The sequence below is a fragment of the Gordionus sp. m RMFG-2023 genome, chromosome 1, assembly GCF_954871325.1.
Source record: "Gordionus sp. m RMFG-2023 chromosome 1, tfGorSpeb1-WG-v2, whole genome shotgun sequence".
In the NCBI taxonomy this organism is placed as follows: Eukaryota; Metazoa; Nematomorpha; class Gordioida; order Chordodea; family Parachordodidae; genus Gordionus; species Gordionus sp. m RMFG-2023.
Window position 1 is genome coordinate 45,006,528 of NC_088775.1, and position 13,449 is coordinate 45,019,976.

The following is a 13,449-nucleotide window of genomic DNA, read 5'->3' on the forward strand; positions in this document are numbered from 1 at the left end:
ATAATCGATTTAATAAAAGGGATTCGATAAGATGTTTAAATTTTAATTCAAAGGACTTAAGGAGGGAATTAAATTGGAAAGTAGGGGAAGATTTAAAGATGTACTAGAATTTAGGTAAGAAAAACATTTTTTGGTAGGAAAAAAAATGATGGTTGGGGAAGATTCTTAAGCGAATTAAAAAGAGTAAAAGAGAGTTCCTCATGCGGAATAATTTTAAAACCGGGGGAGGGGATAAAATTCTTATTGTCGAGGGAAGATATTTCACATTTCTTCCTATCTAAGGAAAACCAATTTTTGTTGGGTAAAGATCCACCGTCGAGATACCATAAATTAAGTTTTAATTTGAAATCAGGTTTTAAATTTTTGATCAAATTCTGAATAGCTATAGTAAAGAGTAAGGGACTTAGTGGATCACTTTGCTGAATCCTCTCTTCAGAGAATATGGAATTCCCTGAATTTGAGTAATGAGGGAAATCCATAGCAGGAATTAATTCCAATATTTGGGGATAAAAATACGACTTCACACCCACCTCTAACTCAAAAACCTAACTGTGAGGGAAATAGGAGGAAACTGGCTTTAAACCGAATCCTATTAACTATAATCTTGGTGACTAATAGTAAAAAAATAACCCTATAGTTATGGGTATAATATCACCATCCAGCATGACGTATACCAAAAAAATTAGGACGTATACAAGGAACTTAGTGTATGAGGATTGTTGTAATTATTGAAAAAAAGAAGAAATAAATTTAATATAATACATAAGATGTCAGTTATTTTCTGACAGGGTATTAAGTTTTCTTTGGGGGAAGAAGAGGAGATGATGATCACGGGGTGTATTTCATTGTTAGGAAAAACCCCTAGTGGGAGATGGGAAAATATTGAATAAGATGTCAGCTGTGAACCTTTGGGAGATGAAGAAATGGATAATAATTATATTAAATTTTGGTATATTTTTTTTGTGTTAATGTATAGAGATTGTTGTTGATGTTTTTAATAAATAAATTTGAGTCTTATTATTATGAAATTATGGTTTGTTTTGTGTTATGGGATATGGTTTGATATAGAGGTTTTTGAAATTGGTGCACGATGACTATAGGATAGTTTCGATTCCAGGGTTATTCGGTATTTTAAAGGTAAACACAAAATTTTTGTATAAATATTATATGAAAAATTTTAACCATGCAATGTATTAAAAACTATATAGATACGTGAGTTTAAAAATTTCTATACTTTTATATTTAACTTTAAAAAAATGTAAGATTGAAAGTAGGTAATGAGTATTAGGCAGAAATATGGAAATAAGATCAGGAATTTAAGACAGTAATATTTGGTATATTATCTTATGTCTAGATGTATATGGTATATCTAATTTTGATCATTATTTGGTATGCCTTAAAACTCAATGAATGGTGTTATAGGTATTCCGTCATAGGAAGCTGAAAGACCTCATGAACAGCAGGCCAGAAAGGATTGTTAAATATTTAAATATGTGAAATTTATGAAAATATATATGGATATAGACTTTTGTAATAAAGTGTGTATTATTTAATTATGCATTTTGGGTTTGTAAAGGGATGAATATGTATGGGATAATTTATCATTAATTAATGTTAATATATTGCATAGGTAACATATGATATATTTAACTATGAATTATTATTTATAATGTTAATATATTGTATAGGTAACATATGATATATTTAATTATGAATGAGAATTTGAAGGAATTGAAGTATGATGAAGTCAGAATAATATCTATAATGTTAGATGTGGATAGTTATTTTGATTTAGTGTCTGCATTTAGTGTATATATAAATTGGATAGGAATTTATATGATACATTAGATGGTGTATAATATTTTTTTTTTCAAATTATGAAATCTTTATATTTAATATATATATTTTTTTTTAAATTATAAATTTTTATAAGAAGTTTTATTTGCAATTATTATATTATTTGTGTGGTATGCAATGATGTGAAGGGAAAATATTTTTACAGATAAGGTCAGCCCGTGTTGAGGGGTATGCCTTGAGGTGAAAATATTGTTTAGTTAGCATACTGGGGAAAGTTTTTTTTTTGTAAATTTATGCTGCATAATACATTTTTTTTAATCTTTTTAATAATTTTATAACACATCACATTTTACTATTTAATTATGAACATATTTTTAAAGAAAAGACTCAAATTATTTTATATTGTGAAGGTATATTAAAAATTCTTTACATATATACCATATAGCCCATTATATTATCAATTTTTGTTACTTTGCATTCTACATTTTTGTGAATTTGTGCTAATTGTGATGACAGAGTTAGGTAGAAATGGTATATTTTTCTTAGGATACTGAGTAATTCCTAGATGAAAATATTGTATTTTCTACATATTATATATTTGTTCCTTCATATATAATATTAAATGTATTTATATACGTATGTATTGTAATTTTATTTATAATCTTTGTTCGGCCAAGTTTCGCAATTATTTTTAATACCTAAAGATGGATTTTTATATTCATTTTAGGAAATATTTATAAAGATGTAGCTTTGTTTTTTTCACATGATAGAAGAAAAATTACATGTGTTTAAATTGCATTTCACACATAGACAATGTTTTCACATTATATTATTATATGTAAAATCATTATTTCCTAATTACCATGAATCATACCCTAATAATGTATATTATAGCTAGTAGTTCCCAAATGTCTTAAAATGAATAAATTATTATGTTTTGCGGATATTACATTGTCCATATTAATGTTCCGTAGATTATAAATGCAGATACCTTAATATACATGTCATTATTGATAATGTCTGTTTTCGCGATTTTATATTGAAATATAATGGAGTTATTATATTATAAATCATCATACGGGAAGATGATTCGATAATCTCCTGAACATCTTCAAGGCTTTCCGATACAATTTAAAGAGGTGATTCGATACAATTCAAAGGGGCGATTCAACACCACCACAGAGAGAGGGACGCTGGGCTTGTGAAGGGTGGGCGTGTTGTAATTATTGAAAAAAAGAAGAAATAAATTTAATATAATACATAAGATGTCAGTTATTTTCTGACAGGGTATTAAGTTTTCTTTGGGGGAAGAAGAGGAGATGATGATCACGGGGTGTATTTCATTGTTAGGAAAAACCCCTAGTGGGAGATGGGAAAATATTGAATAAGATGTCAGCTGTGAACCTTTGGGAGATGAAGAAATGGATAATAATTATATTAAATTTTGGTATATTTTTTTTGTGTTAATGTATAGATTGTTGTTGATGTTTTTAATAAATAAATTTGAGTCTTATTATTATGAAATTATGGTTTGTTTTGTGTTATGGGATATGGTTTGATATAGAGGTTTTTGAAAAGGATGTTATTAGAAAGTTCGGTTAATGTATTTAGTAAAGGGTCAATAAAACCATTATCAAAGCATTGGATTAAATCAAGGAAAAAACCGGGTCTGAAACCGTCTAAATCACCTGTTGTCCCTTTTTTAAAGGACTTCAAGCACTCAAGAACTTCATCACAAGTAAAGGGAATAGGAGAAGAGCCAAGCTAGTGAATGTTAAAAGGGAACGCCAATGGATGTTTTTCAAGAAGTTGTTGAAAAATAGAAGCGTTAATAAGGAAAATAGTATCATCATAAGTCAAAATTCGGGCAGCACCGTTAACATCTCCAAGGTTGATTTTTCAGAGATATATTTGCAGCGAAAAGAGTTAGAGATGGAGTAATATTCGTCAATAATGGTTGAAAATGACACTTTCTCCTTAATTGAGGCCGATAAATTATTTATTTATTTTTGGGTTTAACTAGAACTTGAAATCAAAAACAAATCAGGTCTAACCATAAGGGAGTTGAGGATAAATCTGAATTCAAATTATTTATAAGTGACTTGAGTTTGAAATTGATTCTCGGGCTGCTATAGGGATCCTATATAGAATAGGGGGCTTATGTGAAATATGAAATTAATCAACAGGGCGAGAGGGACAACAATCAGGACTGGGGTCATACGAGTGAGGAGAACTAATAAGGATCTGGGAGAGAAGGGATGGGGGATAATGTAAGCGGGTGAACGACATGGGCCATTTAAATTAAGTGAAATTATATTTAAACACACATGGCAACAAACGCTTATCATGATATAACTCTGGAGAAACAAACAAAAAGATATTGTAAAGGAATAAAGGGTGAAAAAACAAAAAGATATTGTAAAGGAATAAAGGGGGAAAGCATATTTTCAATTATTTAGTTAAGGCTATGTCCTAAATATCAAAAAATTGCAATGATTATAAATTTTACGATTCGTAAAACTTTAATCTTTTTATCATTAAATTTTTGAAAATTGCAAGAATAAAAATTCAATTATTTAGTTAAGGCTATGTCCTAAATATCAAAAAATTGCATAGCGCAATTTGCGCGAATCTAACGAGAAAAAAAATATAAGTCATTTTTAATTGAAAAGTATAATGTTGACCTAAATGATTTTTTCTTGCGCAAATTACATGATTCTTAAAAATTTTACGATTCGTAAAACTTAATCTTTTTATCATTAAATTTTTGAAAATTGCGTGAATAAAAATGGCGAACGAATTTCAATTGATGGAAAATAAGACCTTATAGACATTTGTGGTGTAATAGTGACCTTAAATATAGAGATACAGCAGCTAATAAGTCACCTGGGAAGAAATTATATAAATATTATTTTATATTTTAGGTTAAGGTGCTGCTATGATGAACAGCAAGCACCTAATTTATTGAAGATTTTTACTGGCTAAAAAAAATGTGGAGGATATATGTAAGCACACTGAAGCAAGTTTCAGTTTGAAACAATCTAAGGATGCTATTAATGTACAAATATCTCCATATGTATTATAACATGAAATTAGAACTATATAATAATCTATATTTTAGGATTAAGAGCCAAACATCCAAGATATGTTAAATGTACAAATATCATCACAAGCATTATATAATAATCTATATCTTAGGATTTAGAGCCAAACACACAAGATATATTAAATGATAAGTCAATCAGAAACAAATTTTTGAATTTAAAATGAAATTTTCCCTTCATATTTATAATTTTGTATATTATTTTCATATTTATAATTTTGTATATTATTTTCATATTTATAATTTTGTATATTATCTTCATATTTATAATTTTGTATATTTTTATAATAAAAATTATTATGTTTAATGAATTTTTATAAAATGTGATTTAGTCATTTTAGCAGTCTTCTACCTTAAATTAAATACAAATCACTCACTTATACAATATAATCAAAACACCACTTTTTATAGAATATTTATAAATAAATGCTATAACTTTGACAAATTTAAACTCATAAGAAATATAAGGTAATGATTAAAAAATAGATGTATACAAAATTTTTTGGGATAAGGGTATTCTTCATAATTAATTTGTGTACAATGATTGCCCTCAATATCAATAATAATATTTTGTAATAAGCAGTCAGCCTTAACTATTTGTATAGTATTAGTAATATTAGTTTCTGAGAATTTATATAAGTGTTTAAATTTGGCACTTATGATTATCTTCAAATAATATAAAATTAGTAAATCATTCACATCAAACATTTTATATATTTTAAATTGAAAATAAATGTATGATTCAGGACATGTTTCATATCTCTCAAAACTCACGAAAGTTTTGTATTTCGCAAAACTTTTGAGTAATTTTTGTTGTGTTTTAACTAGTTTATAATAGTTATTATGTTTTTGGTTCTAGTGATATGTTTTTATATTACCATTTATATATTTGTTTTCTTTGTTCAATTAGAAGTGATGTGTTTTTCTCATTATCATGTATATCTTTTTTTTTCTTTGTTCACGTATACCAAGCTTGTTTTGATTTCATCCTCAAAACTGGTTCTAGCCAGTTTTCGAGATGGGCCTGGATTATTAACATTCTTTTTTTATTATTTTAATTTATCTATATAAAGATCACGAAAAATGAAATTCGGGATTGTGATTTTTTTTGATGAATGATTTTATTTAAATTCTTTTTTTTGTAAACTATTGAAATAAAATTTGTTTAACCTTAATTCGGTGATATTAGCTTTTGGATTAACTTTAAAATAATATTTACACGACGTTGTCAGCGTGATCCCATGACAAAATCGATACCCAAACCCGGCCCCCTGGACCCCCTTATCGACCATCCCGGACTGTGTTTTCCCCACTCAGACGGTTAGACCCGTCGGTCAATATTCAACAATTTTTTTTTTAAATTTAGGACGCAGCCTAAGTTATATAAAAAATTATCGCTTATATTAAATAAGAATGAAGATGCCATTTTATCGGATCTACTCGATAAATTTAATAATAAAAAAAGAAAATTTGACTCGATCTGATCCAATAAAAAAAACCATCCCTAATTTTTCCTTTATTCTTTAATTTACAATCTTTTTCCTAATGTTCAAATTCTTGTTTTTATATTTTTTTATTTCCATAATAAATGTCGATAAATTTACTTTGTAGGAGCATCCACTGGAACATGCATAAATCTCATCAATTTTCGTATATAATGTTTCACAATCTATATTGGAAATAAAATATATGGAGATTATTTGTTTTGTGTGTACATATTGGAATATGTTATTTCTTTTTATAATCTTACAAGATTCAAACATGATTTGTAACCAAGAGAATAAAATAATAGAAATATATTAATTAAGTAAACAAGTTTAAAATATTTGTTAATAAACTTGGCTGATAAATTTATATAACCATAAAAAAGTTAATTTTACTAAAATCACATTTTAAGTCATTAAATTGAAAAATAATCAAAACTTTTTATTTACATTTGGAATCAGGAAATGATTGGTTGGATAATTTACAACCTTTAGAACAAGCCTCATAAAATTTGTTCATCTGTAATTATTAGAAAACAAAATATTTTATATATTATTTCTTTTCTTTAACTTTTTCTTAAATTATTCTCTAATTAAAATTTTCTATTTAAAATGTACAAATATTTAAGATATATATATATATTTTTATGTATCCAGTATATTGCCATATGATATCCTCTATATTATTAAAATTTTAATTGTTTTTTCATGGTGTTAGTTGGGTCTATTGTAGGTGTTATAGGTTAAGGAACAAGTTTTGGTTAGAGATGAACTAATGGCTGAATATATTTTCGATGTGCTAGATATTATTTTTATTCTTCCCTTGGTACCAAATCTTTATCGTGATAAACTTAGCAACCAATATCAGTTTATTGTAGGTGTTATAGGTTAAGAAACAAGTTTTGGTTAGAGATGAACTAATGGCTGAAGAATTTTTTGAAGTGCTAATGATATTATTTTTATCCCACCCTTGGTACCAAATCTTTATCATGATAAACTTAGCAACCAATATCAGAGCAATGGGATATATTCCATTTAATTAAGACCGTTAAATATGTTCTAATATTGAAGAGTAATCTTATAGTGAAAGTGGTGTTATAATAAATTATGAGGGATGGCCTAAAATAATCAATTATGTCAGCTGAATTTTTATTTAAAAAAATGAATATACTGGTTTGACAAAATATCTAATATCCAAATGTCCATATATCCCTAAATTTCAGGATATTTTTCCTTTTTTAGGCAAAAATTTAAACTCAAAATAATTATTATCTTAAGTAATTTTTGGAAAAATAACTTTTACTAATCCATTCTTAGATTATATCCTAAATATATATACTTAAAGGTTATGAATGGTTGGAGCTAGAGGTCTGCATTACATGGGTTTTTAGCCCTTCCACCCATCTAAGTGGGTGGGTAGGCAGGTTAAAAAATTTACAACTTTTATTTGTTATTTAAAATCATTTATATAAACATTTTAAAAAATTGTAGATGAAATTACAACATTTTTAATACCAATCAATATCTGAGGATGTATTGATATAAAAACATGTATTTGCATGGAAGAATATAATATCAACATGGATGAAAATCTTATTTTACCCGTTTCTCCAAAAGCAAAGAGAATTCAATTAAAGGTATAAAATTATACATGCAATGATTGAAGTAGATAGTATCCACATCAAAATTAAAAAACAGATGGGAAGATGTGGTTGTTTCAGAGGAGAACACCTTACCTAATGACCTAACAAAATATTTAAATCTTAAAGTAGCGAGTTTTGGATAATTTAGCAAGAATTTAGGCTACTAAACTTAATTGAAGTTTATCATTTATAAACAATTTAAATTACTTTTTTGAAATTATTAATGGTTTCTATCTCACTTAGGTAGAAGATATACTTCAAATGAATATACTACTTTGGTGGAAGCGATAGGAAAAAGATTTATCGAAGCTATCAAGGTTAACCAATGCTTCTTCTGAATTAACATTACTGTAAGTAAAGAGAAAAAGTAATGTGCATGAATCCTGAAAATGTGGAATCATTATTATTTTTACATTATAATTAGAAATAAATATTCCTTATCCATAATTTAAATTAAATATTTTTTTTCGTTAATATAGCAATTTCCTAAATTATGAAACTTTTTTGTAAGGGTGTAGCACTTAAGCTAATTTATTTAAATTAGATTTTAAAAAAATTGAAGTAATGAGATTAATTAAAATTTAGGGTGGCATGGGTGAATTTTTTTTTTATATAAATGGTAGTCATGTAAAAAATATTAGGCTAATGGATGGGTAAAAATTTTAGACTCATGGGTGGGTGGGGGGATTATTTTTTAAAAACCATGGATGGGTTGGGCTGGGAGATTAAATTAAATTTTTTTAACAATATTAGAAGGGCAAGCTTGTGGGTTAAAAACCCACCAATTGCAGACCTCTATTTGAAGCTACTTCCCAGTCATAATAGCAATCTGTTATAAAATAAAAAAAATTGAGAGCTGTGATTGAATTATGCATAGGGCATTTGAGAACTTAGCGAATTCTATAAGCAGACATAATCTGAACTGTCTACATAGTTACAGGGCAAAAACACCAGCATTTAACATAGCATCAATTGTGAACTAACATATCTAACCACATAGAGTCTCAAGCCTATTTTCAGAAGATAGTTCAGGAACTGATAGTCTCACATCAAGCCCTTATGATATGGGCAAATATTCTTACAGGTGTCCTTTCAAACATAAATTTAATATTCTCTCATGCTTGCCAAAATTGAAGAAATAAACAAGCAGTTTAATTTCTTATAGTAACTTAATAAAAAGGGTTTTTGCCAACGTACAAAAATTCTAAGGCCATTAAATAAGTTGTTCATCAATAAAATTTAACTCTGGTTATTTAGTTTAGTTTATCATAATTTTTTTATTTCTAATTATTCACTTACTTTTTCAATTATCTTACATCTCCACATTCTTTTTTGTAAAAGAAAATTAATAAAAACCTTTCCCTCCCCCTCAGTTAAATTGTATTTTCCACAGGCATCTTCTAAGCATCTGTTCTTCTCCTGGGCATTTATCGCGAGTATTAAAATCCATATGAAGGCTACAATTTTTAATAACATTGTTTCAGTCTAAAATAAAATACATTATAAATTTAAGTTTCAAATAATTTATAAATAATACTAGATAGCTTTAAAAAATAAGTATAATGTAATTTAATGTGATAGAAATGTCGAATTAAAAAAATTTATTAAACCTTTATTCGATATATATTAAAATGGAGATTTTGGAATGTATTTAAGAAATTAGCAAAAAATAAAATTAAACGATAAATAGATTATATGATCACGTGAATGTCATATGATCTAAAACAAATAAGATCTTATGAAACTGACTAATTTATTTGTTTATAATCTAAATTGCTCTTATTATCCTCAAAGTGTTTTCAAAATCATTATGACTTTTACACCAAAATATATCAAAGCTTTATTTTAAAAATGTAAATAAAGTTTGATAAATTAATATCTGATCTTCTTTTTTACTTGATTCCTTAAAATTTAATATTATGCGAATTGAAAGTGAAATTATTTTTAAGAAAATTGATATATGATCTAAATTTGGTCATACATAAAATATATTTAATCTTTTATATATTTCGACCTAGGAAATAGATGTTCGACAAAGCTCATACACCTAATTAAATATTTAAAATAGACAAATACAATATTACAAACCATCTTAGGGACAATTAGGTTATTCTATCTCCATTTTTGATAGATCAATTATTTAAGGATATACCTATTTACATTAAAAAATCTCATACTTTTAACTTATAAAATTAATTTTAGCCAGAATTAGATTTTTCTATTTCCCTATTTCTTATTATTGTTAAAATATATTATTCCATTCATAAAAAACAATCAATCCATCCAGCATATAATTCTTTAAAACGCTTTAAAGTATTACGTAAATTGAATTAAGAGTTATTTTAACTGATTTTATGGTTTTATATATAGATGCTGATATTACTGACCCAAAAAAACAAAAAATTAAAAAGAATATTTCTTATCATAATAAAATAATATTACATTAATTTTTATCCATTCCATTAAATAAATTTCAATTTTTAAAATAAAATTTTAGTCTGTTGTCTTGTTTACATTAGTACTTATTATTATTCAATAATATTTTTGGATTTAGAAGGAAGTTGTTTATAGATAGGAATAATATTTCTTATATATAATAAAAATTTGGTATTTATTCTATCTCATGCTTTGGAATAAAAAAAAAATTTTTTTAGAAATATATTATGGTATTTTATATTATTAAGTGATGAGGAAGTAATAAATATAAACATCCTTAAGTTAAAAAAAATAAATTAGGAAAGCTTTCATAATATTCAGAATACATATAAGGAATTTCTAAAATTGCTCCTGTAAAGTTGAAAAAAGTGGAGATTTAATAATATAATTCTCAGGTGACAAAATATTATGTATTTAGGAAAGAAAAATTATAAATTATTTTAAAAAAAGAGATCTCAAAGGAAATTGTAAAAGAGAGAAGAAGGGAGAAGAAGATAGTACCAGAGAGTTTATAATTCTATGCAATTGATATAGATGAGGTTGAGATATTTTATCTTATTATTTTTTTAAAAAATAATAAATTTCTGGAATAATCAAGAAAGTTATTTCACCTAAAGCGATTCTTAGTTTGCTTTGTTTGTAGGATTTTTATCTTCAATTCTCTGAAAAATAAAAGCTGATATGATTAGTTTGTATCTAATAAATCAAACTGTTGAATTAATTTTTAACGTAAACTATTGAAAGATAATGAATAGAAACCTGGAAAAAATATGATAACTTAAATGTTGTTATATTCAAAAAATAAAGTGCCCAAAGCTAGGATTTGAGCTGATTTAAAAAAAATCTATTTTTTTTATCCAGAAAATAATATGCAAGATAGAAGAGATTACTCATGATGGCACATAGGTTTTAACAACTATTTTAGTTTATCAACACAACTCAAAGCTTGATAGGTGGAATTATTTTTTGGTTATCCAAACTTTATGCCATCTATGAGGTATTAATGCAAAATTTTGGGGAATTTAAGTAATGGGGAAATTGGAAAAAAATAATGGAAAAAATGGGGAAAATAGGAGAAAATAAGAAATTAAACCATAAAATATTTAATTTTTATAGATATAAAGGCTACGCCCTAGCACGGCCTTCGCGGGAGGGGGGGTGCAGTCTTCACCAATAGCGCGGATTCAGAAATTCACATGATCATAAAAAGTGTTAAGTAATAAATATATCGTGAGATATCAGATTTTAAATATATATATATAATAAAGGTATGGAGCTGATCAGAAGGGAAATACTGTTAAGATCGACAGAATGGTTAAGTTAAAAATGGTAGTATTCAGAATATATATATTATTTATTTAAATTATTAAATATAATACTATGTATTGTTATCTCAATCTGATTATAATAAAATAACGATTCATGTATAGTTTTTAGTGAATTATACAAAATGATTAGCGTTGATAAAAAAGATATTGTTATAGAAGACGAATGTGAAACTCAAAAAATGCTAGGATCTTTGCGAATAGTTATTGAACCTTATTTAAATAATTAAAATATCATATATATGGTCATATAAATTAGCGCACCACATATCGTTTTTTTACTGAGTAATACAAAATTAGCAGTAGGGATAAAAGAGAATAATGGTATGTGCAACGGAATAGTAAGTTTTAAAAAGGTAGACCCTTAAGAATAGATTTATAATTTAATTTAAATTATAAAAATAAAGTAATATGTATATAGGGAAAGGAAGGTAAATGAAAAGAAAAAGGGAAGGGAATAAAAAGGTAAAAGAAAAGGAAACTAGAAAGGAGAAGGGTAGGAAAATATAAAAGAAAGGAAAAAAGGGGGAAATGAGAAAGTAAGAAAAGGTAGAGGAAAGGGAAAAGAGAAAGTGAAAGGAAAAATAGAAAGGGAAAGTAAGGGGAAAATGTAAAGAAAAGAATAAAGCGAAAGGAGAAAGAAAATAAAAAGCGAAAGGAAAAGAAAAAAAAAGGGAAAAGAAAAAGGAAAGGGGGAGAGGAAAAGGGAAAGAAATATGTAAAGAAAAACCATAGGTAAAGAGGGAAATGAAAAGAAAATAGGTAAAGGCAAAAAGAAAGAAAGAAAAAAAAAGAATGGAAAGGAAAGGAATAGAGAAGAAAAGAGAAATAATAAGAGAGACATAAAAAGGAAAGGAAAAAAATAAAAAGAAAAAAAGGTAAAGGTAAAAAGAAGAAAGAAATAGAAAGTAAGAAAAAAAGGAATGGAAAGGAATAGAGAAGAAAGGAGAAGATAATAAGAGAGAAATTAAAAGGAAAAAAGAAAAATAGAAATAAAAGGGAAAATTTAGAGGAAATTAAAAAGGAAAAAGGTAATGAAAAGGTAAAGATGAAGGGAATGGGAAAGAAAAAGGGAAAGTAAAAGAAAATGAAAAAGTAAAAGCAAAAAGGTAATGAAAAGGGGAAGGCGAGAGGAGAATGAAAAGAAAAGTAAAGTAAAAGGGAAAAAACAAGGTTAGGAAAAAGGAAAGTGGGAGAAGGAAAAGACCAATGAAGGAAAATAAAAAGAAAAATAAAAAGAAATGGAAAAAGGTAAAGAAAAGGGGAAAGGAAAAGTTAAGGGAAAATAAAATATAGGAAAGGAAAAAGTTAAAGAAAAAGCGAAAGAAGGAATAGGTAAAAAAAGAAAAGGGAATAGGGAAAGAAATTAGTAAAGGAAAGGGGAATGGAAAATAAAAGGTATAGGAAAAGAAAAAAGAAAAGAGAAGAAGGGGAAAGAAAAAGGAAAGGGAAGGAAAATGGCAAAGCAAAAGGAGAAGGGAAAAATGGGAAGGAAAGTAAAAAGGATAAAGGAAATAAAGGGGGGAAGGGAAAGAAAAGAATAAGGGAGATATAAAAGATAGAGGGAAATGTAAAACGAGAAGACAGAGAAATAGGAAATGGGAAGGAAGAAGGAAATAAAAATGAGAAGGAAAAGAAAAAAAAAGAGAAGTGACTAACTT

The 13,449-nt window shown here is 26.6% G+C and overlaps 1 protein-coding gene across 1 annotated transcript in view; it reads right to left on the bottom strand.

The window, feature by feature from the left end:
* The window catches only part of LOC135931388 (uncharacterized), a 34,677-nt gene extending 24,897 nt beyond the window's left edge, over positions 1-9,780 (bottom strand). The window contains exons 1-4 of the mRNA XM_065468457.1: positions 9,638-9,780; positions 9,384-9,512; positions 6,835-6,904; positions 6,505-6,569 (exon numbers count right to left, since the gene is read on the bottom strand). Of these exons, the coding sequence (XP_065324529.1) occupies positions 6,505-6,569; positions 6,835-6,904; positions 9,384-9,503 (255 nt within the window). The 5' untranslated portion in view covers positions 9,504-9,512; positions 9,638-9,780. The remainder of the gene's footprint in view (positions 1-6,504; positions 6,570-6,834; positions 6,905-9,383; positions 9,513-9,637) is intronic.
* Positions 9,781-13,449: the final 3,669 nt, after the last annotated feature.